Raw genomic sequence first — 25831 nt, 5'->3', positions numbered from 1 at the left:
TAGCTCGCGACCCACCTAGTGGGTCCTGACCCACAGTTTAAGAAACAGTGGACTGTGTTTCATTTCTGTTTCATATAAGGGGTGCCCAAACTGTTTTTCCTCCCAGAGGCTCCTTCCAGAGCTGCCTGGACCTCCTTGCTGCAAAGCCTGTGAGCATCCCAATGGGCGTGGCTCAAGTGGTCCCGCAGCAGGTATTCCAGCCAAGACCCTGCACTGGAGGACCTCCCTGCTGCGAACCACAGAGACGAGCCAGGCGATGCCTAGAGCGTCTCCGCCCGAGGCGCCTCCGCCCGCCACACTCGTCTTTCCCATGCCTTTCGCCCGCCCCTTTGCAAGGGGAGGTGGCGAGCGCGCATGCGCGTTGGCTCGCGACGGGCCAGCCCAGCGGCTGTTGGCAAGTGCCCTCCCGGCGCCTCTGCCAGGCGGTGTGTTCTGTGTTTGTGTTTCTCGGCGCATGCGCGTTGGGCGCGGGAGCGCGCGCGCTGGAGGTAACGGCCGCGGTGCGCAGCAGCGCCTTAGTTGCTGAGGGCGAGGAGGGAAGGCGGTGGCGCTGGCCGGCCTCGGGAGGGACCCAGCGGGGCAGCGCTCAGCCCCTGGGGAGAGCGAGTGAGCGAGCCATGGTCCCTCATCCCTAGTGACACTGGAGGTGAGTCCATTGAAGGGGGGGAGTGCGCTTTGTACATGCTCAGGGGCACTCTTGTCTCTGTTTTTCTTTGGTCGCTCATCCCTAGTGGCACTGGAGGTAAGTCCTTTGAAGGGGGGAGTGCGCTTTGTACATGCTCAGAGGCACTCTTGTCTTTCTTTGGTTGCTCATCCCTAGTGGCACTATAGGTGAGTCCATTGAAGGTGGGAATGAGCTTTGTACGTGCTCAGAGGCACTCTTTTCTCTGTTTTTCTTTGGTTGCTCATCCCTAGTGGCACTGGAAGTAAGTCAGTTGACTTTGTGCATGCTCAGAGGCACTCCTGTCTCTTTGTTTTTCTTTGGTCGCTCATCCCTAGTGGCACTGGAGGTGTCCATTGAAGAAGGGGGCATGCGCTTTGTACATGCTCAGAGGCACTCTTGTCTTTCTATGTTGCTATAAGCAAAATCTGGGGCTGGTGAGGGGGGAGGGCTGGTGAAGATGGGGAGAGAGAGCCATGGCACTGGAGGCAGGTTCATTGAATGGGAGATGCACTTTATACATACTCAGAAGCTCTCTTGTCTCTTTTTCTGTGGTGCTATAATGAAGCTCTGGGGCTGGGTGAGAGGGGCAGGTGAAGATGGGGAGAGAGAGTGCATGCCATAGCACTGGAGGCAAGTTAATTGAATGAGTGCATGCTTTGAATGAGTGCAAGTTAATTGAATGAGTGCACTTTGTACATGCTCAGAGGCACTCTTGTCTCTGTCTTTTTATGCTCCTGTAATCAAGTTCTTGGGCTGAGTGAGGGGAAAGGCTGGTGAAGAGAGCCATAGCACTGGAGGCAGGTCCACTGAATGGGGGGTGCACTTTGTACATGCTCAGAGGCACTCGTCTCTTTGTCTTTCTTCGTTTCTGTGGTGCTGTAATCAGGTTCTGGGGCTAAGTGAGGGAGAGGGCAGGTGAAGATGGAGAGAGAGAACCATGTCACTGGAGGCAAGTCCATTGAATGAGGGGGTGCACTTTGTACATGCCCAGAGGCACTTGTGTCCCTTTGTCTTTCTATGGTGCTATAATCAAGCTCTGGAGCTGAGTGAGGGGGAAGGGCAAAAGAAGATGCAAGAGAAGGAGGAAGGGATATGGGTAGGGTAAGGAATGGGTAGGGTGACCAGATACAAAAGAGGGGCAGACAGAGTGCCTCTACTTTCAACCATTGTATAGAAGAGGGGATTTTGGCAGCCTTTTAAACCCTTCCATATTGAGCTGCACCTGCCCAAATTCCCTCTTCTATACAATGAGGTAGAGGCACTCTGCCTGTCTCCTTTTGTATCTGATCACCCTACATCAGTGTTTCTCATCCAGTGGTATGAGTACCACCAATGGTACTTGAGGTGGTATCTGGTGGTATTTGCAGGACCCCTGGACACCTACTGCCCAGCAGCAAGACCAGGAATGTGATGCAACAAACAGCAGTAGGAGGTTTGGCTCGGTGGGCAGAGCTCCAAAGCATGCTTTTCTGCACTTGCAAAAGCCCTTCTGTCCACCCTGAACCTCTTTTTTGTGTTTGTCCTGTCTCATCTAGCCTCCCAACCCAGAAGTAACTGGTGATGATGTCCTCATCAGTTACTTCCAGTGGTACTTCAAATATGTGGACCATGTGAAGTGGTATGGTGGAGAACGAACCTTGAGAAACACTGCCGAAACACTGCATACATTCCCCATTCCTAGAGTTACCAGATTCGAACTGGGACAGAGTGCCTATATCTTCAACCATTGTATAGAAGAGGGAATTTGGGCAGGTGCAGCTCAGCCTGGAAGGGTTTAAAAAGTGACACTTACCAAAAATTTCTCTTCTGTACAATGGTTAAAGGTAGAGGCACTCTGTCCCACTCTGGTAATCCTAGGAAGACGGCGGCTGCTGCTTGGGGAGGGGACAGAGCTGGAGGGAGTGTCTTTGTGGGTGGTTTTTTTTTGCCTGTGTAAGAGGAGGTAGTGCTGGCTGGCAGGTGAGAAGGGAAAGGGCAGTGTTGTTTTTGTTGAGACCTGGAAGAGGAGGATGGGTTTAACGGGAGCAGTAGTAAGTATACGATGCCAAAAGTAGTGAAAAAAGACCAAGAGGGAAGACCAGAATGGCTTAATAACATTCGGGGGGACTTGAAATATGCAATATGTGCTTTACAAACTGCCATGCAACTTTGTCAGTATCTCATGGGATGGCTTAATATCATTGAGGATGCTGCTATGTTGTTTCAACGGGAAGTCATTTCATAACATGGCCATTGACAATATGCTGGAGGGGGAGTTTTTACTGCATGCTTGGGAATATGTGGGAAGGGGGAGAACTAGAAAAGAAAATAAAGAAAAAAGAGAACTTAGGCGTATATAACTGTGGAAGAACAAATAAAAGACATCTAGTTAAAGACTATGCATGATGTTTTTTGGGCATCGCAAATGAAGGAAACTACAGTAGCATATACAGGGGAAAGGATGAGTATTGTGGTGGAGTTGGGTTAGCATGAAATTTTATAACAAATATAGGTAGATTATCCCTTATCCAGACATCTGAAATCCAGGCGTTTTTGTCCAAGACTTGTCTTCTGTACTATGGATCCTAGAAGGTCTTGGGCTCATTCCCACATACAGTGCAGGTACAGGCTGTAAGTACTGTTCTCAGCTCTGTGTTGTGTGCCTGTACAGACATTGTTGAAAAATGTCAAAGAATCTGACAGACACTCATATGGGTAACAGTGAAAAGAGCAGGAGGAAGCAGTTTTCATACTTCATTTATTCAATTATTCAAAAATCCAGACCAGTGTGAAACTGACACCTTCTCGTCCCAGGCAGTCTGGATTCAGGATACTCAACCTGCAATAATTGGTCAAGTGATGAAATTAGAAACTGTTTCACCTAATTTGTTGTGATAATAATCCAGGTTTGTCTGCTACACTGTTTTTTCAACTTCTTCCTTAGATAGATGGTTAAACTGGGAAGAATGCTGTAAAACACTTGCATTTGGATATTTTCAAAACACAATGAAAAGTTTTGTGGATGTGCTTTTTATGGCTTAGTTATGTAGGGAGAGCTGAGCTGTTGACTCTGAAGCTCTTTTGTCATCTTCTGTAGGACCCCTGTGGCTTTTGTATAATTCTTTGTGTTAACTGCTGTGCATAGGAATTTTAGAAATGCAGCTGTGATAAACCATATGTGGAGAATACCAGTGCTTAGGCTCAAGTTCTCATTTGGGGTATTAGGGGGAGTTTACTTCCAAGTTTCAGCACACAACTCTAGTGCCATCCATCTTGGTGCAAGGTGGTTCAGACTTGGGATCATGATAGCTTTTCATGGTTGCATATCCTACAAAGGCAGTTAGCTCTGTGTTGAAAGCTGGTTTTTATTTAGAATAATTATGTTTTGATTCTTCATCCTTCCTTGTCAAATGAATAGCATGTTTAGTCCTTCAGTAATCGACCTTTTTGACTCAATGGGACAGTGGCATTTAAATTGTTCTGCTTTATAATATGTTTGTCTCTCCTGTGATTTGGATTTAGAGAACAACAAAACAGAGGCAGAGTAGGAGATGAAATTGGGAATGGTAGCGTGATGGGATGTGATAGATGGATTAGCACAATGAGGGGGTGCAGGGATAAAGGAGCGAATAAGCAGCCCATCCTGGGGCATTCCATGTACAAATGCTTTATGCAAATGCCTGAAGTCTACAAGCAAAGATGGGAGAACTGGACTGTCTTGTGACAAGGGAAAACATTGACATAGTGGGCATAACGGAAACCTGGTGGAATGTGGAGAATCAGTGGGATACCGCAATCCCAGCCTATAAACTCTACAGGAGGGACAGGGAAGGGCATGTAGGAGGTGGGGTGGCCATTTATGTTAAGGAAGGAATAGAATCCAGCAAAGTAGAGATTGAAGGTGGGTCTGACTCCACCGTAGAATCTCTGTGGTTTAAATTACCAGGCCTGTGGAGCAATGTAATACTGGGGGCATACTATCGTCCTCCAGACCAGAAATTGGAAGGGGACATTGAAATGAGGAAACAGATCAGGGAGGTGACAAGGAGGGACAGGGTTGTAATCATGGGGGGACTTCAATTATCCTCATATTGACTGGGTCAATTTGTGTTCTGGTCATAAGAACATAAGAACAGCCCCACTGGATCAGGCCACAGGCCCATCTAGTCCAGCTTCCTGTATCTCACAGCGGCCCACCAAATGCCCCAGAGAGCACACCAGATAACAAGAGACCTCATCCTAGTGCCCTCCCCTGCATCTGGCATTCTGACATAACCCAACCCGGTCACGAAAAGGAGACCGGATTCCTTGACATGCTAAATGACTGTGCCTTAGAGCAGCTAGTCATGGAGCCCACCAGAGGACAGGTGACTCTGGATTTAATATTGTGTGGTACACAGGACCTGGTTAGAGATATCAATGTTACGGAGCCGTTGGGGAACAGTGATCATGCTGCGATCCGTTTCGACATGCACGTTGGTGGAGGAATACCGGGCAAATCTCTCACAGAAACCCTTGACTTCTGACGGGTGAACTTCCCTCAATTGAGGAGGCTGGTTAGAAGAAGGTTGAAAGGGAAGGTAAAAAGAGTCAAATCTCTCCAGAGTGCATGGAGGCGGCTTAAAACAACAGTAATACAGGCCCAGCAGAGGTGTATACCGCAAAGGAAGAAGGGCTCCACTAAATCCAGAGGGTACCCACATGGCTAACCATCCGAGTTAGAGAGGCTGTAAAGGGCAAGGAAGCTTCCTTCTGTAAATGGAAGTCTTGCCCTAATGAGGAGAATAAAAAGGAACAAACTGTGGCAAAAGAAATGTAAGAAGGTGATATGGGAGGCCGAGAGAGACTATGAGGAACGCATGGCCAGCAACATCAAGGGGAATAATAAAAGATTCTTCGAATATGTTAGAAGCAGGAAACTCGCCAGAGAAGCGGTTGGCCCTCTGGATGGTGAGGGAGGGAAAGGGGAGATAAAAGGAGACTTAGAGGTGGCAGAGAAATTAAATGAGTTCTTTGCATCTGTCTTCACGGCAGAAGACCTTGGGCAGATACCGCTGCCCGAACGGCCCCTCCTGACCAAGGAATTAAGTCAGATAGAGGTTAAAAGAGAAGATGTTTCCGACCTGATTGATAAATTAATGATCAATAAGTCACCAGGCCCTGATGGCATCCACCCAAGAGTTATTAAGGAATTGCAGAATGAAGTTGCTGATCTCTTGACTAAAATATACAACTTGCCCCTCAAAACGGCCAAGGTGCCAGAAGACTGGAGGATAGCAAATGTCACGCCTATCTTTAAAAAGGGAAAGAGGGGGGACCCGGGAAACTATAGGCCGATCGGCCTAACATCTATACTGGGTAAGATGGTGGAATGCCTCATCAAAGATAGGATCTCAAAACACATAGACGAACAGGCCTTGCTGAGGGAGAGTCAGCATGGCTTCTGTAAGGGTAAGTCTTGCCTCATGAACCTTATAGAATTCTTTGAAAAGGTCAACAGGCATGTGGATGCGGGAGAACCCATGGACATTATATATCTGGACTTTCAGAAGGCGTTTGACATGGTCCCTCACCAAAGGCTACTGAAAAAACTCCACAGTCACGGAATTAGAGGACAGGTCCTCTCCTGGATTGAGACCTGGTTGAAGACCAGGAAGCAGAGAGTGGGTGTCAATGGGCAATTTTCACAATGGAGAGAGGTGAAAAGCGGTGTGCCCCAAAGATCTGTCCTGGGACCAGTGCTTTTCAACCTCTTCATAAATGACCTGGAGACAGGGTTGAGCAGTGAGGTGGCAAAGTTTGCAGACGACACCAAACTTTTCGGAGTGGTGAAGACCAGAAGTGATTGTGAGGAGCTCCAGAAGGATCTCTCCAGACTGGCAGAATGGGCAGCAAAATGGCAGATGCGCTTCAATGTCAGTAAATGTAAAGTCATGCACATTGGGGCAAAAAATCAAAACTTCACATATAGGCTGATGGGTTCTGAGCTGTCTGTGACAGATCAGGAGAGAGATCTTGGGGTGGTGGTGGACAGGTCGATGAAAGTGTCAACTCAATGTGCGGCGGCAGTGAAGAAGGCCAATTCTATGCTTGGGATCATTAGAAAAGGTATTGAGAACAAAACGGCTAATATTATAATGCCGTTGTACAAATCGATGGTAAGGCCACACCTGGAGTATTGTGTCCAGTTCTGGTCGCCGCATCTCAAAAAAGACATAGTGGAAATGGAGAAGGTGCAAAAGAGAGCGACTAAGATGGTTACTGGGCTGGGGCACCTTCCTTATGAGGAAAGGCTACGGCGTTTGGGCCTCTTCAGCCTAGAAAAGAGACGCCTCAGGGGGGACATGATTGAGACATACAAAATTATGCAGAGGATGGACAGAGTGGATAGAGAGATGCTCTTTACACTCTCACATAATACCAGAACCAGGGAACATCCACTAAAATTGAGCGTTGGGAGAGTTAGAACAGAAAATATTTCTTTAATCAGCATGTGGTTGGTCTGTGGAACTCCTTGCCACAGGATGTGGTGATGGCATCCAGCCTGGACGCCTTTAAAAGGGAATTGGACAAGTTTCTGGAGGAAAAATCCATTACGGGTTAAAAGCCCTGATGTGTATGTGCAACCTCCTGATTTTAGAAATGGGCTATGTCAGGATGCCAGATGCAAGGGAGGGCACCAGGATGAGGTCTCTTGTTATCTGATGTGCTCCCTGGGGCATTTGGTGGGCCGCTGTGAGATACAGGAAGCTGGACTAGATGGGCCTATGGCCTGATCCAGTGGGGCTGTTCTTATGGTGAAGTGTGCTTTGCATATCTGGTCTGCTGAGTGGAAAAGCAAGCAGCAGCACCGATTGGGACTGGCAGGAAGAAGTGTAGAATGGATTCTATGTTAATAATGGGGCCTATAGGCCTCCTGCTACTGTTCTGGCATGCTGCAGCACCCCCCATGCATCCATGCTTGTGCTAGAGTTTGGACAACTGTGCCGTTTGTAACATGTGGTAGCAAATTTATCACAAGCCACATGTTTCTGTAATTGAATTATAGCCTATATATATGTCATTGCACCCTCTCATTTTCATTCCACCTTTCATTTAGTTAATGCATTTATACTCCATTTATACACCCCAAACTGTGAACTCCCACAGTGACTGAATTTCTTTAATTTTTGTTGCAGTGTAGATTGTAAATGTCTCCTTGTTGGGTCTTTCTGTAAAGTTCCATTTTAATTGATAGTGCTGTATGAACTATTGTTAACCTAAAGTTCTTCAGAGGAAATGAGTCTTTAGGTTGGTGATGCTTCCAAGAACATAAGCTGTGGATTAGTATTTAACATTTGCATGATTACCATCTACTTGAGTAAGACTTCTCTTAAGACAGCCAGAGTTTGAGTGTTAATTGCATCTTGGGCAATTTCATAAACAGGACATGCTTAACATCATCTTTGTAAATTCTGTCAACATGTGCATGAAGTAAATGTTGATATTATCTTTTCTAATTTGGTGTAGTGGTTGTATCTGGCATTGTTGGATCAAGAAACTAGAGGACTGGGCATTGGAAGCTGAAACTTCTGAATCTTGTAACTCAGCTCCTTGTTCAGCAATGAAAAATACACATTTTTAGCAGACAAAGAGGAGCCCTTGTATTCAGTTTGTGAAGTCACTGGAATATTCCAGCATTGTTGAAAAAGGGCTTGAACTTCCCAGTGTATTTATGTGTCACTACAGCATCCTGGAAGCATTTCAAGAGGCAAAGGATCACTTGCATACAAAGGTCAAATTGGATGAGAACAGGCAACTGTCCAATATTGAATGGATGCTATTAGTGTTCTGTTGCCTATGCCTGTGAAATAGAAAGGATTCAGATCATAGATTGCTAGGCATTTCAGGTGATCTGTCTCCTGACTCCAGAAAGAAAATGGCTGTGTAAGGCAACAGTGGTTCATGACATGGCACCTGACCATGGCCCAATTGGGGGCTCAGGTATTTAGCTTTGTTAGAAGCTTTGGTTGTCTTGTTCTGTATGCTGAGATGGGAATAAAATGTGCTTATGACAACTTTGTTTATGACCTAAAGTCCTGGAAGGAGGACTTTAGTTTTATTATTTGGTTTTGAACTCTTAGATCTGAAGAATATTTTACATAGAAAAAGGCTATAAAACCAAGCTCACTTGGTGGATTGGTAATTAGAGGGAAAGTCTGCCAAAAGCATAATTGAGTAAATCCTTCTGATTTTTAAACTATTCAGAGTAGTTCCTAATGCCGCTCCATCACAACCATATCTCAAGAACTTTTTCAGAGTTCTTAAACTGAAAGTTTGGCATAATTTTTTGAATATTTTGAATTGGGAAGTAAAAGCTAATTGAACATTTTTAGAATATATGTTTCATGGGGAAATAACATTGGTTCGCTTTATTTTGAGTACAGTATACTGTAATTACAGTGAACATCCTGTACTTCGGTGATTTTTGTGTCTTGGACTTTCCGTATTAAGGAAAATTTTGTGTATTTTTTGCCCCTGATGGTCTTGGTGTTAAAGTAAGTTATGTATTTAAAAGATTAATTCTGAAGTTCCTTTTTTTTTGTTTAGTTGCCTTGAGTCCAGAGCAGTTTAAAAAGATATGCAGCTCCTTTCTGGGTTGGGGAAATTTTGAAGGATTCAAGGCAGTGAGATAGTGGGAAGCCTCGGGCAGCCAGAGTTTGGAAGGGATAGGAGTAAATTCTGAATTGAGAGGGGTGGCAGAAGTTGTAGGTTTTGGAGCTGGAAGAGGTAGTTGTTATAAGCTAGAAGCTGTAATTGAGGCTCGCAGCGGGGGATTGGGATCCCTTGTAGAGCCAAGAGGCTTCATTCTCTTAACCCAGAATCATAATGGCCTTTTTCAGCTAAAGCAAATAAATCTTTAAATAAATGAGAGTGTAATCTAGTCATATGCTTAGATCAGTGCAATTTGATCAATCCACCTTCAGGGAATCCTTTCCTCATTGATTTTTATAGGGAACCATTGCTACATAACTTTGCACCAGATCATGTTTGTGGGTACTCTTTTCATATGGGACACTGGCCAGCCCATTGGAGCCCGTCTGTGCTCTTCATGTACTGATCATTCATCTTTGATCCTGTAACACATCACTGTGGCTGCATGTTGTTGGGAAGATCAATAGCAATGCACAGTCAGGGAAGCCTTTTACCATTATGGATGTTCTTTCTGAGTTACATATGGCATTCCCTGGAAAACTGTTGTTTTTGAGAAAAACATAAACTTGAACATTGGAAGCAGGAAGGTATTATGGCTGGGCAGTTTGGTATGGATCATCGAGAACTCCTATTCAAGTCCCATCTCACCCCTGGGTGAGTTGTGCTCTCCGCCTCAATTTCCCATCTGTTATTCCCATGTAAAGAACTGTGTCATTAGTTTCTTAAGATGAAACATTTCACTCTTCTTAAGAGTAAAACATTTTTTAAATTGTAAATGGTAGCAGGTGTTATCCTGCTATCTTAATTTAGATTTGCACAGGGAAAAGTACTGTATATCAAATCTTATTAGATGCTGATATTTGACATTTCTACAGCTATTTTGTACTCTAAACTGACTGAGCTGTGTTTAATTTTCAGAGTTTTCAATATCATTACAGAATTTAAAATTGCACATCCTTGAAAAAGAATGTCCTTAACTCTGTCCCTGTGTTGGCTTTTAACTTGTGTCAAGGAGATTTTTGAGATGCTTGATATTACTATACTTTGACTATACTTTGTAACAAATATACATTCTAAATAGTGTCATTCCAGTTTGGGATACTTATGAATTTGTCTTGGATCTAAAAGTGCACTTTTGCATGCGGAAGACATCTTCTGTTTACCAAAAGGCTGCTTTGCTCTGTTTGCTAGCATTACATGTGAAAGTGAAACTAAAGATGTTGTTTTGCTTGTGCAAGGGTGTGCACAGCTTCTGTAAAGTAGAATGTTGTAACTGGCATTGGAACTACCTGCTTTAGCACTGCACAAAATCTTGCACAAGTGTTTTCAGAACAGTATCAGTGCTACTTCATTGCTATTTTTGTTTTAACCCATCATTTTCACTTGCGGGAGAAAATATTTTTCTATGAAAGTAATGCTACTTCTTTTCCTTAAATAGTGCATGAGTTCCCATTTATTCTGCATGCACCGATCTCTTTGAAGAGGCAGAACGACAGTTAAATACTCTTCATTGAGGTGCTGTATGTGCTATATGAAGTAATCTGTTTTTGTGTTTTTACAGCAGTTTGGAAAATGGCAGTTCCATTCATTTTTGGATGTTTAGCCTGATTTGCTTGGCAGGATTTATTTTTGTACCTTTTCATGGAGACTATCAACCAACTTGGAAAGACGCAAACGGGTAATGGCTGACTCTATGGTCCCAGAGCAAGCAAAGCATCATATGGTAAAAGGAAAAAGGCAACACCAACAGGAAAGGTCACCTTTGAACAATGATGGGGAAGAAGAAGCATTTGTATTTGAAGCAAATGAAGCTTGGAAGGATTTTCATACCTCCCTCCTTCGTTTCTATGAAACTGGGGAGCTTTGTGATGTTACACTAAAGGTACTGATACAGATTCCATATTTTAAGTGAATGGGGGAGGTTTCATCTGAGTAGAATCTTTTGAGTGTGTGTATGTGTCTTTGTGTGTGAGCTTCTCTAACATATATTTGTTCTGCAGTGCGTGTGTTACAGCCTTTGGAGTTAGTTCCATATGGCATTGTCTTACTATAAAGAAACTTTCTTGAAATCCTGCAAATTGGGCAGAGCAATTGGTGCTTTTGGGGAGTTTGTCATGTCCTCATTTTTCTGCCCCTTCCCAAAACTTGATCACTGTCTTCTTCATCAGTGTCTCCTGTCCAAAAGGTAAGGTTACCTATGTAACTTTCTCTGGTATACTTATGGGAATTGTGTTGTCAGCATCAGTCTCTGAGATGGAAAATATACAAGAGATATTCACAAGCATGTGCAAATGTTACTGCACAGTGCGTATGAAGGGATGTGTATGAGAGGGATGAAGAAGTAGGGGAACATGAAAGGACAATAAGAGTCAAATCACAGGCACATGCTTGCTAACCTAAGGCTGCAGCCCTGTGTAAACTCTTATCAAAGTTTAAGGCCCACTGAACTCTAGGGCTTATTTCTGAGCACACATGCTTAGGGTTGTGCTGTAAACACAAGAATTACCCAGTACATGGCTTTCTGCTAACCTAAAGTTCTTGCAATGTGTTGCTTGGAAACTCTGGAAGCAGAAACACTGGGTTTGTGCTACATAATTTATGAACCTGAACAAAATTTGAAAGTCCATTTTTTTCCTCTTGTTGTAATAGAAGAGAGGCACAGTGGTGTGGGTCACAGTGCCTAAGTAAACCCAGTCAACAGTCATAAAATGGCAGTTATCTTGAAACTGGAACCTCTGAAAACCAGTTTCCAACATCCTGTCATTCAAATAGTGCACCCAACAAATAGAACCTAAGCAGAGGCTTTGCAGATAAGAGGAAGCTTGACTGTCGATTGTGGTCATGGGGATCTCCAGAGGCAGGAAACTGGCTTTGTCAGCCCTAATGGGATTCTCAAGTGCTCTTTTTCTCCTTTCTTCCATGTATGTATAAAATGAGTTTGTCACCCCTGATTTAGATCATAACTGGAGCAAAGCATTGGCATTGTATATTCACATTAAAATCCCATTTCTTTTCCATTAATAAGTCACTTTTAAGCATGCAGATGCTAGCTCCGTAAAATAAGCATGTGAGGGAACCAAGTTAGAACCTGCAACTAGAAACATCACAGTATTACAAGTATTGAAAATATACAGGCTTGTTGTTAGTGTGTTCTTGGTTGCTACTGGCTTCTAGAAGTTGCTCCCAGGCAAACAGGTGGATACTTGGAGTTCCTGATTTGAAGCATATTCCAGCATGACTCTAGTCATGAATAAAACATCCATTGGACATGCTCAGTTAAATGCTGATTGAACTTTTGTCAATGATCAAGCTAGTATTTTTCCTGTAGAAGTTTCTCCCTTTGACTTGCAAAGACCTCTATTGTTCACATCCCTCTTGCACCAATCAAGACTTGTAAACTAAGAGATCAACTCTTAGTCTGTTAAATTTTTGTGTGCCTGTAGTCAGTGCAGCCTTTGGAAGGAGCTCTTTTCTTCTTCCACTTGTCTTTTCCTTACCCTGTGGTTAAGTCGGAAGCTTGTGGTATGAACTACGTATAATGCCAGGTGCAAGGAAGTGGCAACAGGACGAAGGTATTTTGTTGTCTTGTGTGTGCTCCCTGAGGCATCTGCCTTAAGAGAAAATAGCATGGAAATATTTTTGTGCCCTTCAGGGTTGCTTATCATTACTCAATGAGTAAAGATATGTACCTAATCCTCAGAGATGCCTTGTGATTTCACATGTTCTTGTTTACTGCCAGGGCTATGTCCAAGTATTTGTCTGAGTTGTAACAGCCCCCTGGCTCTCTCATTAGAGAGTGGAAGGCAGAAGAGAGATGGGTGTAACGCCCTGCATATTTTTATTATAAAAATGGACAAAAATGGCTTTTGTTTCATAAATTGGAATCTGTGGAGTTGACAGTGAAAGGTTCCTTTGGAACTATTCCTGTGGTTCTATATGTTCCTTTTGAAGTTGTATCAGAGTAGAATTGTTAATCCTTTAATGTGTTTTCTCTTTGGGTTTTCCATTCTCCTTCCTGCCCTCTAACTTTGCATGTTTTTATCCTGTGTTTGCTAAGATCTGAGATCAGACTGTTTCCTCTACCCCAACACTTGTGTGTAACAGTTGATGGGCTCCCCAATTAACTTTTGCAGGTTTTGGCTGCAGAGAGTTCACTTTTAAAGCATGTGCTGAATGTTTTGTAGTCATGAAGAGTGTCTCATGTGTCGTATTCAAACATTTATGCTTATATGCATGCTAAGCCATAGCAAAAAATCTAGAATCAATGAGAATCAATCAAAATGAGAATCAATCAAAAATCTGTATTCAATGAGACAATTTTTCTTTGCCAAAGAGCAATCCCCAGAATACTAGAAAAATCTGTACTGTGATTCACTTGCAAACTTTTTCTTTGTAGCCACTTCTCTCTGTTTAAAAGTGTTAAGCTGTGTTCTGGAACTGACTAGTACTGTAATAACTCTTTTGCTATTAGAATGTCTGCAGGAAATGAGACATCAAAGCTCTTGAACTTGTTCACTTTCCTGAGGGTTTATGGTAATTGTGCCAAGAAGCTAAACTTCTGAAAGTATTACGGGCTTGATAAGTATTTCTGTTGGAGTACAGTTAAAAAATTGTCTTCATGGAACCTCCCATGAAGTTGTTGGCATTATGGCTCTAATTAACTTCGGTTGTTGCAGGCAGGGTGGCTTTTCTCTGTTGGAATTCTGAAAGAGGATGGTGGTGAAATGGAAGGAAAACACCTTTGTCTGATATTTAGTTGTGTATGTAAGTGCCTTGGACTGTTCTTAGAATGAAAAAAACTTCACCATACAAAGTCACCATATTTTATTGGATAACTAGATGTGATAATTAAGATCACCTGTGACCTATTAAGTCCTACATGAAAGCTGTACAGAGCTCTGGAGAATGACAATGCTTTGCTCTGATAAGAGAACCCCTGTGCATCTGTAACATGTCTAACATGTAACATCTGTAACATAACTAGGAGGATCTGTCTGAGTGACCTTTGTGATTTGCACATCCATGAGAAAGGTTTAATCTTGGAGTATGCGCTGGCTGTGCCACAGTGGCTGCCATAAGTCTCTGTAAGAACAATGGGTCAGACAGAAAACGCCAGCACTCTACTGGGGTCTGTCCACACCTATCCATTGGAGAAATCCATCTATTTGACCATGGCCTAGAGGAGGTCCAAGGGACTGGATTGGGATTCCTCACCATTAGAATACCCAACAGGAAAAGGAGAATCTCAGTCCCCCTATAACCCAATTAAAGGGTATGATTGCATGGGAGACAACATTTTTTTGTCCAGCACTTGCAGGATTACTTGTATGTTGCTGTTAGGATCCTGGAGGTGAACAAGGAATTGCAGCTAAGCACATAAATCTAGCTGGGGAAAGTCCAGTAGTTTGCATTAGGATTTCTATTTCATTTTTGTCTAATTTAAGAAGTTTCTTCCTAATTTCAGGTGCTGCCTGATGGTGCTGGTTCTTAAACTTGATCCTTACTCAATTTTTCTTTTTAATAAACTATTTTTCATTTTTGAATCGTCTCTATCCTATGTTAAGACGGACCAAGAGCAGAGAGTTGTTGCCCCTTACTCTCTTATGGATTGCTCCTGGCTCACACCACAAAGTTGTGCGTAGGTTTAGAGGAGCTGGGATTGGCCGGATCAGCTTGCTGCTTTAGAGCTGGCTTCTGTGCTGAGGGAACCCCCTTCATCAGCTTGCAACTGGAGTCTGTTTGAAGTTCAAGAAGAGAGGGATTCCCCTGCAAGATATAGCACAGCTGAATGGGAAACAGGAGAAACCTCAGCCATTTAGCATTGTGTAGCACAATAGAAGGTTTCTGGAGCCCGGGGAAGAAGGAAATATGTTCTTTCTTTCTTTTCTAATAAGGAAGGATGGGTGGGTGCCAGATGCAAGAACCAGAAGAGAAGATTGCAGAAGTGCCTGAGGGATGGTTTACTGGCTCATTGTGATTTTAGTCTGCCCCAAAATGATCCAACAATTAATTTGGCTCTGAAGTGCCCCTAAATGTCTTCCATTCCATCTCAGAGGAATCTTTTCCTCTTTCCTAAAGACTCCCTAAATTGTGCAGGGAGGGGAGACTTTTTAATTTCATAGCACACATTCTTGAACCCTAATCCTCGCCTCTAAGATCTTTGCTTATTATAATCTGTAAGACTTTGTGCAAATCAGTTCCCTCTTTCCATCCACCCCCCTTTTTTGTCTTGTCTTGGCACCTTTAATTTTCAGCAGCTGAACTGTCATCAGAATTCTGTTGATACAGAAGCTTATGGGCCTGAGTGTGTGTGAATATTATTATTCTATTTTACAAACTAATATAGCTGGAAATAAGTACCTTATGTTTCTTTCTTTGCTGAAACAGAAAACAACTTCTTAAAAGTGGTCTGTCATAGTGTGTTGGCTTTTCCGTTTTTTAAGGAATAGATGTGGATTCACATTTCTGTATGATACAGAGAACTTGACTGGACATAGTAATGTCTTTATCTCATGGTAGCATATTGTATGAAGTCGTGTATGGCTAATGCCTTCCCATCCCTTTCTTGGCTGCGTTAAACCTATGTTGGCTGCGTTAGCTGGTTGGCTGATTAAAGAAATAGCTAATTGAGATGAAGGGATAAAAGTGCTTGTAATTAATCATGGGTAGAACGTAATCACTATAGTAGCTGAATGCAGAAATAGTGGGAAATGAAGGAGCATGTAAACCTTGCACTAGTGAAATAAGCAATCTTGTCTAGCAGTTCAAGCAAAATGTAGAAGTTGGGAGAAAATTTTAGAGTTGTGCTATTGGTGTTTTCCTTATGGCAATCCTGTAAGGCAGTGGTTCCCAGACTTGCGGGGGCTGCAGCACCCTCTAAACCAGGAAGTGCATGATGATGACTCAGTGACATCCCACTATTCACTTCCTGGTTCCAAGGTCTAATGCGAACCTTTGAATAGCACAAAGAGGGTCAGGTTGGACAGAAGGGCTTTTTGCAGCATGCCGCTTTTGTGCACTGCAGCTCTGCCTGCCACACTGAACCTCTTGCAGCGGTCTCACTGCTGGGCATTGAACCATTGGAAAGCAAAGGTTTTGTCATTTAATTCATGCAAGTAAGGTGTGTGTGGAATGACTGACTGTAAAATTGGGATTGTTTGTCCCAATATATGTTTTGGCATATGTTTTGCCCATACGTTATATATGGGCAGGAGGTCTGGCTCAGTTAGTAGAGCTGCCGCCTTGTATGCCTGAAGATCTGAGGCTGCCAGTTCAAAACAACCGGAAGTACCTGAGAACTGACGACACGCTGATATACTGATGAGCTGACCCTCAGTGGCAGAGAGGAGTTGCCGTCAAGTGGAGTGTGGGAGGTGAAGGGCCAGAGAGAGGACAGGCCGGGAAGGAATCCAGCTGGAAGGAGGAGTTCTGTGAAAGACTAGAACTATTCAATTGTAACAATCCCTACGGGAGTTTAGAACAGCCTGCCTACGTAAAACACCTTGGATTAAAGACTGAGGAGAAATCTGACGACCAAGAAAGGCAGTATATAAATACCTGTATAAATAAGTAATAAATATATGTCCCTTAGACACTGATAATGAACCATGTTTGTCATTTGGTTGCCCATTCACCCAGTTCAGCATTTCTATTATTTGTAGTCAGTAGTTTTGATAGCTGTTGGATGAAAAATGCTTTACTTCTAGCACTGACCACACCAGAGAGCAATTTCTGCAGTTTTATTTATTTATTTATTGTGCTTACATATTGCTCTTTCTCCAGGGAGCTTGGGGCAGTGTATGTTGTTCTTTTTCTTTCCTCTCCTCATTTTATCCTCACAGCAGCTCTGTGTGTGGCAACATAGGCTGATAGTGCAAATGACCCAAGGTCACCTAGAGAACTTCATGGTTGAATGAGGAATTGAGGCTGGGCCTTCTATATCTGGCACACTCTAAGTGCCCCATGATGTATATGATTTTTAATGCATCTTTGAGGTCCAACACCCCCATTATAACAGCTTCTTTTGCATTAAACCAAACAGTCGAGCTTCCATTAACACAAACTCATGTTCTCCCAATAGGTGGGTTCAAAACTGATTTCGTGTCACAAGCTTGTGCTGGCTTGTGTTATTCCTTACTTCCGAGCCATGTTTCTTTCTGAAATGGCAGAAGCCAAGCAGACGTTGATTGAGATCAAAGACTTTGATGGTGATGCCATAGAAGATTTAGTCAAGTTTGTCTATTCCTCTCGACTGACTCTGACGGTTGACAATGTCCAACCCCTTTTGTATGCTGCCTGCATTCTCCAGGTGGAAGTAGTGGCCAAAGCTTGCTGCGAATACATGAAACTGCACTTCCATCCTTCAAACTGTCTGGCAGTGAGGGCCTTTGCGGAGTGTCACAACCGTATTGACTTGATGGACATGGCCGATCGCTATGCCTGTGAACATTTTGCTGAAGTGGTGGACTGTGAAGACTTTGTGAGTGTGTCACCTCAGCACCTTCATAAACTCTTGTCTTCTGATGACCTGAACATTGAGAGCGAAAAGCAAGTTTATGGTGCTGCCATTAAATGGCTTCTTGCCAATCCACAGCATCACGCTTCGTGGCTAGATGAAATTCTTGCTCAGGTAAGGACCAGAGAATGAGAAAAGGTGTCTGCTTTCAGGAGAATACAACCCCCCCCCCCATATCTATGGCTCCCATGCCCATGGTTTCACTTCTGTGATTTCACTTATCCATGGTTCTCACATAGCCCTCACATTGTGCTCATCACTGAGCACTGAAGAGGTGTCTTCATTGCACACACTTTGCAGAGGGCTGCTTTTTTGCTTTGGAATGCTTGGAACAGGAAAAAAGCAATGAAAACCTAGACTCCAAGCAGCTAGAGGAACACTAGAGGAGGTGACACTGTGACAGTGAGAATCTTCACAATAAGACCACTGCTGACCACTTCCTGTTAGTGTACTCACTGTCGCCTCCTGTAGTGTTCTTCTAGCACAGTAGTACTCAGATTGGTGGGTCGCAACCCACCAGCTCGAGTAAAGTTTCCCATGTCCCTTTAAGGGGGCAGGGGAAGGGGTGTGATCCTCAGGATTGCGTTGCTGGGGGGGGGTGAAGGCTTGTACTTAAGGCTTCTGCAAGTAGCAGGAAGTGCGGGGAGCCCCATGTAGCCCTCCATAGGGCTCCCTAGTGCTTAGAATGTTCAGAAACAGTGAGTGCAAACCGTTTCTGGTTTTCGAATACAACCAGGAGCTGGTTTGTGCTTTCTATTTCTGAACATTCTAAGCATTGGGAAGTCTTGCAGAGGGCTACGTGGGGCTCCCTGCAACTCCTGCTGCTTTCAGAAGACTTGAGTAAGAAGTACACGCACACACACCCCTTAGCAACACAGTCCTGGAGATTGCGTCACTTCTCTCGCCCCCCTCCTCCACAAAGTCTTACCTCGGGAGTAAATCTCCTGCAAAGTTTGAGAATCACTGCTCTGGCAGGTTTGAGTCTAGGTTCTTGCTGTCTACTTCCTGTTCTAAAGCAAAAGGAAAAACTCTCTTTTGAAAGGTGAGTCATGAGTGTGACGGGGGGGGGGGGGATTTGATAGAGTCTGCTGCTGTTCATGGTTTTGGGTATCCTCCTCAGCAAAACTTTATGTTCTAAGATTTTTGTCTTTGATTAGGCTTCCCACCATCTTAGCCAGATCAACCTGTAGTTTTCTGGTCTCTTTCCTGTTTTAAAGATTGGTGTAACATTACCTATCCTCTAGTCCACTGGCATTGTGACCATTTTGAGGAACAAGTTGTATATTTTCATTGAAAGATAAGCAGCTCCATTCTCCAGTTCCTTAAGAACTCTTGAGTGGATTCCTTCTGATTCTGGTGACACTGATCCTTAACTTGTCAATTTTGATCCTTGTCAATTAGGTCTGAAATGTCTTCTTTTTTCTCCCCTATTTGACTTAATTTGTTTGTTAAGAGGGGCCATTCAGGCATTGTTATCTGCCTGAGGTCTTCTGCTGTGAAGACAGATGCAAAGAACTCATTCCTTCTTAGAGGTCTTGCTTGTAGTTGCAAAGAGCCATGAATTTATGGCTTCATAGTGCAGATGAATGGATCCCCTAAAATGTCTGTTCCTGCTAGGTGCGCCTGCCTCTGTTGCCCATATGCTTCCTCATGGGTGTAGTGGCAAAAGAAGAGATTGTCAAGCAGAACTTAAAATGCAGGGACTTGTTGGATGAAGCAAGAAACTACCACCTTCACCTGAGTAGCCACACTGTACCAGACTTTGAGTATTCCATCCGGACAACACCAAGAAAACAGACAGCAGGTAACTAAGTAGATTCCAATGTATGAGGACTTGGAGAATGTATAAGTATAAGAATGTATAAGCTCTAGAGATCATATTTTTTTTAAGTGATATGACTGTTTTACAAACAGCCTAGGTTGCAGGATTAATTTACCCAACACTGTTGTCTTTTAGTGTTTTCCATGATAATAAATCAGATTTAAATATTACATGTAATAAATGAATATACTCTCTTAAAGGAATTCAACAAAAGTCAGGCTAAGAATTCTCATCTTTCTCACTCACCCCTCTTTATTATCCCTTTATATGTGGCAGATGGAGAGTTCCTGAGCCCACGTATATGATTGATCTAACAATTTACAAAATCTAGCACTTCTCTTACAAACTAATATTGTGTGCAACTTACCTCCATTGCAGGTAGTATAGAAAATCTATGGATAGCATCCAGGGTTGTGTTGTGCCAGACACAGAAGTTACCTTCTCCCATCCCCTACTGAAGCCCCCCAAAAGGCACAGGGATGGCTGCAAGACTTGTGGTGGCTTGTGGTGATTTTCCTCCTCCAGGTCCCACTATTATGTCACAACCTATGCTCTACCAAGGGAAGCCTGACTCTTCTCAGGATGCTCTGGTAGAGAGCAAGGGTAGGGAAAGTAGCTTGTTCTCATGCAGGTTGTGCAAGTGTAAATTCTGGATGCTATTCCCATTGTGAAAAGATCAACATTGTGCCAAGTGGCTTGTTTGAATGATTAGATGTGACCTGCCAGCAGGCACTCTCCATTGGTGTATCTGCTCTTTATTGCCTGTCTGTCGGACATGTGAATGGAATTGAAGTAAATTGAGCATTTAAATAGCCATGTCCTGTGTGTGATTAGTTAAAATTGCTTCCTGGTGAACAAGCAAGCAAGCAACGTTCTAAACTGAAAGCAAGTTGGTTCTCTTTAGGTTGTGCTGTGGGTACACTGCAGAGATGCCCAGCAGAATTACATGTGGACCATTTAAAAGCATTTAAGCAATTTTAAAATAGCTTATACTTTTTGTGGGCATATGAGTTAGGCCAGACTAGATGATGTCCCTTCCATCTCTCTCTTTTTTCCTTTTTTAAAGCTCTGCAATAAACACTCACCCTGGACAATCTTGAATACTTAACTTGAGACTGGGGAGAACAATTAATCTGTGTTGTTGAATAATAGAATGTCAGTGTTGCCTGCCAAGAGGGATAAACAACATTAAGTTTACCAAACAAACGAGTTCCTTTTGTTAATCTTGTTTTAGCAAAAGTGTCTCATGTATTCTGTGTGCTGTGATTGCCATCCAGCAAGATACTTATGTAATGAATGGTTAAATTCTTATCAAATACTATATGTGTCTTCGTTAGGTGTCCTTTTCTGTGTCGGTGGTCGTGGTGGCTCTGGTGACCCATTTCGCAGCATTGAATGCTACTCGATAAATAAAAACAGCTGGTTTTTTGGCCCTGAAATGAATAGCAGGAGGAGACACGTGGGCGTAATCTCTGTGGGAGGTTGGTGAAAAGACAACTCTGTTCTAAGATTCTTCTCTGTTTTTGTTGGAATGCCTGAGTCATTAACTACATCAACCCAAATTGTAGCTTTCACGTGGTGTGCCCCAGAATAGTACTTAGTTTCTTGAGTGTAAAAGATATATTTGTTTTTGTTCCTTGTCAGGTGACTGGCCTGCTCAGAGCAAACAATGACAGATCAGTTCTTCATTAACGCTGAGCAAGTGCTTAATAGCCCATGTACCTAGACATGTACCTTTGGAAGTCGCTCTAGGCAATTTCAGTGGGACTTGCTTCCAAGGACATGTGTAGAATTGCAAGAACCAAATGTCCTTCTTTTGGTAGGAGAGGCTCTTGGGTTTCTAAGGGGGGGAGGAATGTTCAGTTTTAAGGACTTCTCAGTTGTTCTTGGTTTGGACTGTGTGCTTGCAGGTTTTCCTTACTGATGGTATTTTTAAAGTAATGTAAACTTTCAACATATGAGAGTTCATATAGCAGAGTGGCTGTGAACGAGGACATCCTTGGTGCCCATGCCATCTCATTCATGAAATTGCCAGGCTTCCTTTTTCCCCACTCCTAGCGTAGGGAAAATGCTGCTCTACCTTGAATCCATAGAAAAGTGCAATGTGAGTTTGTCTGAACTAATTATAACACCTGAAATGGACCACATCAGTGGTACCCAAACTTTTTAGAGGCTGCTCCCTGATTTATGTCAAGAAGTGTGGCTATGATGGTAATTGAGCAGCAGTGCTTCCTCCTCCAGTTTGTTTAACCCTTCAGGCACATAGCATAATCTGCTAGTCAGTTTTGCAAACCACCAAAAATTGGGTCATGACCTACTGGAGGATCCTGGACTCACAGTTTGGGAACCACTGGGCTACATCAATGTAAAGGAGCTGGTGCAGTGAACTGGCTCAGAAACTGTGCTGTCAATTGGAAAGCCCTAGGTTCTAATTTTCATTCTGTGAAGAAGCAAGAACAGAAACAAGACTCTGCCACAAGGAAGCTAACAGGATTCGTGTTGAACTACCTCTAAAACTGTCCCACCACAGCCATGAATCCACTGGGTGGTTCCTCCTGAAAAGGGAAAATTTATCTAGATTGAGCAAAGTGGTCTGGGCAAAAATGGGTTAATGGAGATGGAAAGGGTGAGGACTAGGTCTTGTTTCCATGACGGATAACAAAGTACACATATCATGTTAGGAAAACTAATCTTGCTGATTTTCAAGTTGATATTTTCCCCTTTTGAAAAGTAATATCAAGTTGGCCAAACCTTGAAAGTCATAGCACATATCAGCCAGGTTCACAACAGATCCTGATCTACAATATGGCTGTAACAGTTCTTGTGTTAGCTTGTGTTAGCTTCTGTTAACCTGTTATCCTTGCAGCAGTCTTGTATGTGAAGTTCAGTGAACACCTGAAACGACCAAAGAATTTAAATGTTTTTATATATTTCAGGTAAAGTTTATGCTGTAGGTGGGCATGATGGAAATGAACATCTAGGCAGCATGGAAATGTTTGATCCTCTTACGAATAAATGGATGATGAAAGCGTCCATGAATACTAAGAGGTGGGTAAAGGGGCAATCAGCCTCTTTCATCAGTACAGATTCATTTGAAAAAACATTGTTTTGTTCCTCAAAAGCAGAGGTCTCCAAACTTTTTGGCCAGAGGGCCGCATCAAATGTCTGGCACAGTTTTGAAGACCGAAAAAAATTTAAATATAAAATTTATATAAATAAATTAGAGATGCAACTTAGATGTGTGAATAAATGAATGAATGGGCTAATTCATTCAACCTCTCTGGGCCTTAGAACACCCTCCAGATGCAACCAGAGCATAGTTCAGAGAATGTTTGGCAAAGTGGGCCAGGGGCTTTCAGGGGACAAGAGGCTGGCCATGGGCCGGATAGAGAGTTCGCCGTGGGCCACATCTGGCCCCCGGGCCGGGGTTTAGAGACCCTTGCTCAAGAGCATGCATATGGTTGGTTACCATACCTAGAACAATTGCATGAACTGATAGCTGCTGTGATGCATGAGAAATGAGAGGGACAATGGGAGAATGTGGAATTTTAAATGTTATTCTCTGTCCAGTTTTTATTGGGGATTTCCAGTCTCTTCATAAAACTGGTTAACCCTGCTGCATTTAAGATGACCTGGGTTTTTCTTGCCTTGTCTACATTCCCTTTCACCTTAAGGCCTCTGTAGCATTTAACTGCCCCTCTGTTCGAAAGAATAAAAGTAAATGGACCGTTTGCAGATCATTATTGGCTGCCTGGCCCACAGCTGTGCAGTGCTGCTGTGCAAACACTCCATGCTTTTGGTGCCAGAGTGCATTCCGTAACAGCATTTAAATGTTGCTGTACTTAACTTTCCTTGTTGGTTGATGGACACAATAAGTAGTCTTATTGCCAGTGGTTTCATTAAATTTTCTAACAAACGCTTCCTAGACACAACTTGCCTTGGGTGGTGCTTTCTTCTAGGAAATTGAAAAGCAGTGTTGTTGCTTAAGTCTTTGGAGCATGTTAAGCACCAAACTACCTCTCCTTTTTGAAGAAGGATACTGCTGTTTGGGGAGTAGTTTCAAATTGTAGTCTGCCATTTTGGATGATATACTTGGTGTTTTGATCATTGCGAGAGGTTAGCACCATAAACTGGGACATTTCCCCAGCCTTAAGGGTTCATCTTCAGCTCTTCAAGCGGACAATCCACTCCCCTCCCCCCACATGTGCTCTTGTTTTGTTTTTTTTAAATGCCACCTCAATATCCTGTGGTTCTTGGGACATGTTCAGTCTAGTCTAGCAGGTTCTGTTTTGGATTTGGGCTTTTGCATCCTGGTTGGGGTACAGCAATACCTTTGCACTTTCATCCTCTTGGGGACCAGTGCATAGACAAAAGTAAAAAATGGATGAATGTCCAAGCATAGTCTTATTTATCTTGCAAATTTTGCTCAGTGAAAAACATAAATAATAAAGCATACAACACATGTAAATGCATGTGAAACCTAAATAAACAGAAATGGAAGAAAAATTAACATATGAATGTTGAATGTCATGGAAGGTTGGATGAAACTGGATGGATGGATGGATGAAGGTTGGATCTGAAGAGGAAAGCATGTGGACAAAATTTGAAATGTGGTTATAATTGAAAATGGCTGGAAGAGCAAAGCGATGAAAGTCAAGTGGATGAAAGTCAAGGTATTGCTGTAAGTCCCACTGAACTTCATTGGTATTTTCTTCAGAGTAACCATGCTATTAGGCTGTGGTACTCGCTCATTGTGTTCTCACTCTTCTTCCTCCCTCCTTGTTTCTGATCTCCTCCTTTCCCACTGCATCCCACAGCCTGCTTTCAAGTGCACTTAGAGTGCATTGTGCTACTTTTTGCTGCTAAGAAAAGCCCTCCTTCTGCCTTGATGTGCCCCGTTTCTGGGTGGATAGTGACTGTTCCAGGCACTATGAAGCCTCCCTAGGAATCCCTCTTCCTTTGACCGTTAGACTCCCCAAGAAGCCAACAATTTTTGACTTTTTTGCCCTCTTAGGAACTTTCAAAAACAAACGTTCCAAACTTGTGCAGATCTCTGCAGATTGGAAAATACCCCCAAAGCTCCATCTCCTTCATGGATGGTTCCATTTTGGCTGCAGCGCAATTGGCGCTCAAGCTGAGTTTGCTACTCTAGGGAATTATACCTGCTAGCTAAGTTTGCCAGTTTGTTTACATTGTGACTTTTATTAGGAGAGGAATTGCTCTAGCCTCGCTTGGCGGTCCCATTTATGCCATAGGAGGTCTGGATGACAACACTTGCTTTAGTGATGTGGAAAGATATGACATTGAATCTGATTGCTGGAGTGGCGTGGCATCCATGAACACACCTCGGGGAGGGGTTGGCTCTGTGGCACTTGTGGTAAGTTGCCGCTTTTCGTCATCTGTGTTAAAAGTGCAGCAGCAATGTAACTGTGAAATGTCCTGTGAGCCAGTACAAGAGCTGGAAGACATTGTACAGAAGCTCCCCTGATTGAGAAAAGCTTAAGTTTCAGGGGTTTGTTTGTAATTTGATTTGTTAGTCCAACATCACTATTATCGGTAGTGAAAACATTGTGGAATATGGGGGAAAAGTGCCATTTACAGTAGAGTACTCTTTTGTGTGGTCTTACCTTGAAAATTGGACTCAACAGGGCATGCTATAGTCAGCTGGAATAAGATGGGGGATGCTGGGAATGGGTGCCAACGCCATCGACAGACATGTTTGTATCTTGAAAATTCTGAAGTTGAATTCCCTGAAGTGGTGGGAGCTTCTGTAAGTTTATATAGAGATCAAATTAGAGGCCTCTAATTTTGCTCAAGGCTCCACATTGTTGCAATCCGTAGCAGGAAATGTTTAATGATGTATTGAACATGTGTGAACATAAGCCGATTTGTACGGTTTCAGACCACTGGTCCCTGTCACAGTATTATCTGCACTAACAGGTAGTTGCTTTCCAGGGTTTTCTTCTCAGCCTTACCGGAGATGCCCAATATTGAATCTTCTGTATGCAGTGAGTGTCATCGAACACTGAGCTGGACAATGGGAGATTAAATATGTTGACAACCTTCAGTCTCTAAAGACTATGGTATTGCGCTCTGAAAGGTGGTTCTGGAACAGCGTCTAGTGAGCAAGTGCAGTCTGTCCCTGTTCTGTCTCCCT

The 25831-nt window shown here is 43.2% G+C and overlaps 1 protein-coding gene across 6 annotated transcripts in view; it reads left to right on the top strand.

Annotated features, from left to right (window-relative positions):
• The first annotated feature begins 500 nt into the window (after positions 1-500).
• The window catches only part of KLHL8 (kelch like family member 8), a 29814-nt gene continuing 4483 nt past the window's right edge, over positions 501-25831 (top strand). The window contains exons 1-7 of one of the 6 annotated variants that reach the window (XM_066631970.1): positions 501-646; positions 10902-11219; positions 17418-17966; positions 19470-19656; positions 21012-21155; positions 22611-22722; positions 24883-25051. In XM_066631970.1, the coding sequence (XP_066488067.1) occupies positions 11019-11219; positions 17418-17966; positions 19470-19656; positions 21012-21155; positions 22611-22722; positions 24883-25051 (1362 nt within the window). In that variant the 5' untranslated portion in view covers positions 501-646; positions 10902-11018. Of the gene's footprint in view, positions 647-1003; positions 1011-8563; positions 8627-10898; positions 11220-17417; positions 17967-19469; positions 19657-21011; positions 21156-22610; positions 22723-24882; positions 25052-25831 lie in introns of those variants that run through there. The other 5 variants (XM_066631968.1, XM_066631969.1, XM_066631971.1 and 2 more) reach the window with 5 other exon arrangements.

This window comes from Tiliqua scincoides, chromosome 6 (genome assembly GCF_035046505.1).
Source record: "Tiliqua scincoides isolate rTilSci1 chromosome 6, rTilSci1.hap2, whole genome shotgun sequence".
In the NCBI taxonomy this organism is placed as follows: Eukaryota; Metazoa; Chordata; class Lepidosauria; order Squamata; family Scincidae; genus Tiliqua; species Tiliqua scincoides.
The sequence above is the reverse complement of the archived record's forward strand: the minus strand, read 5'-3'. Positions and strand labels throughout refer to the sequence as shown.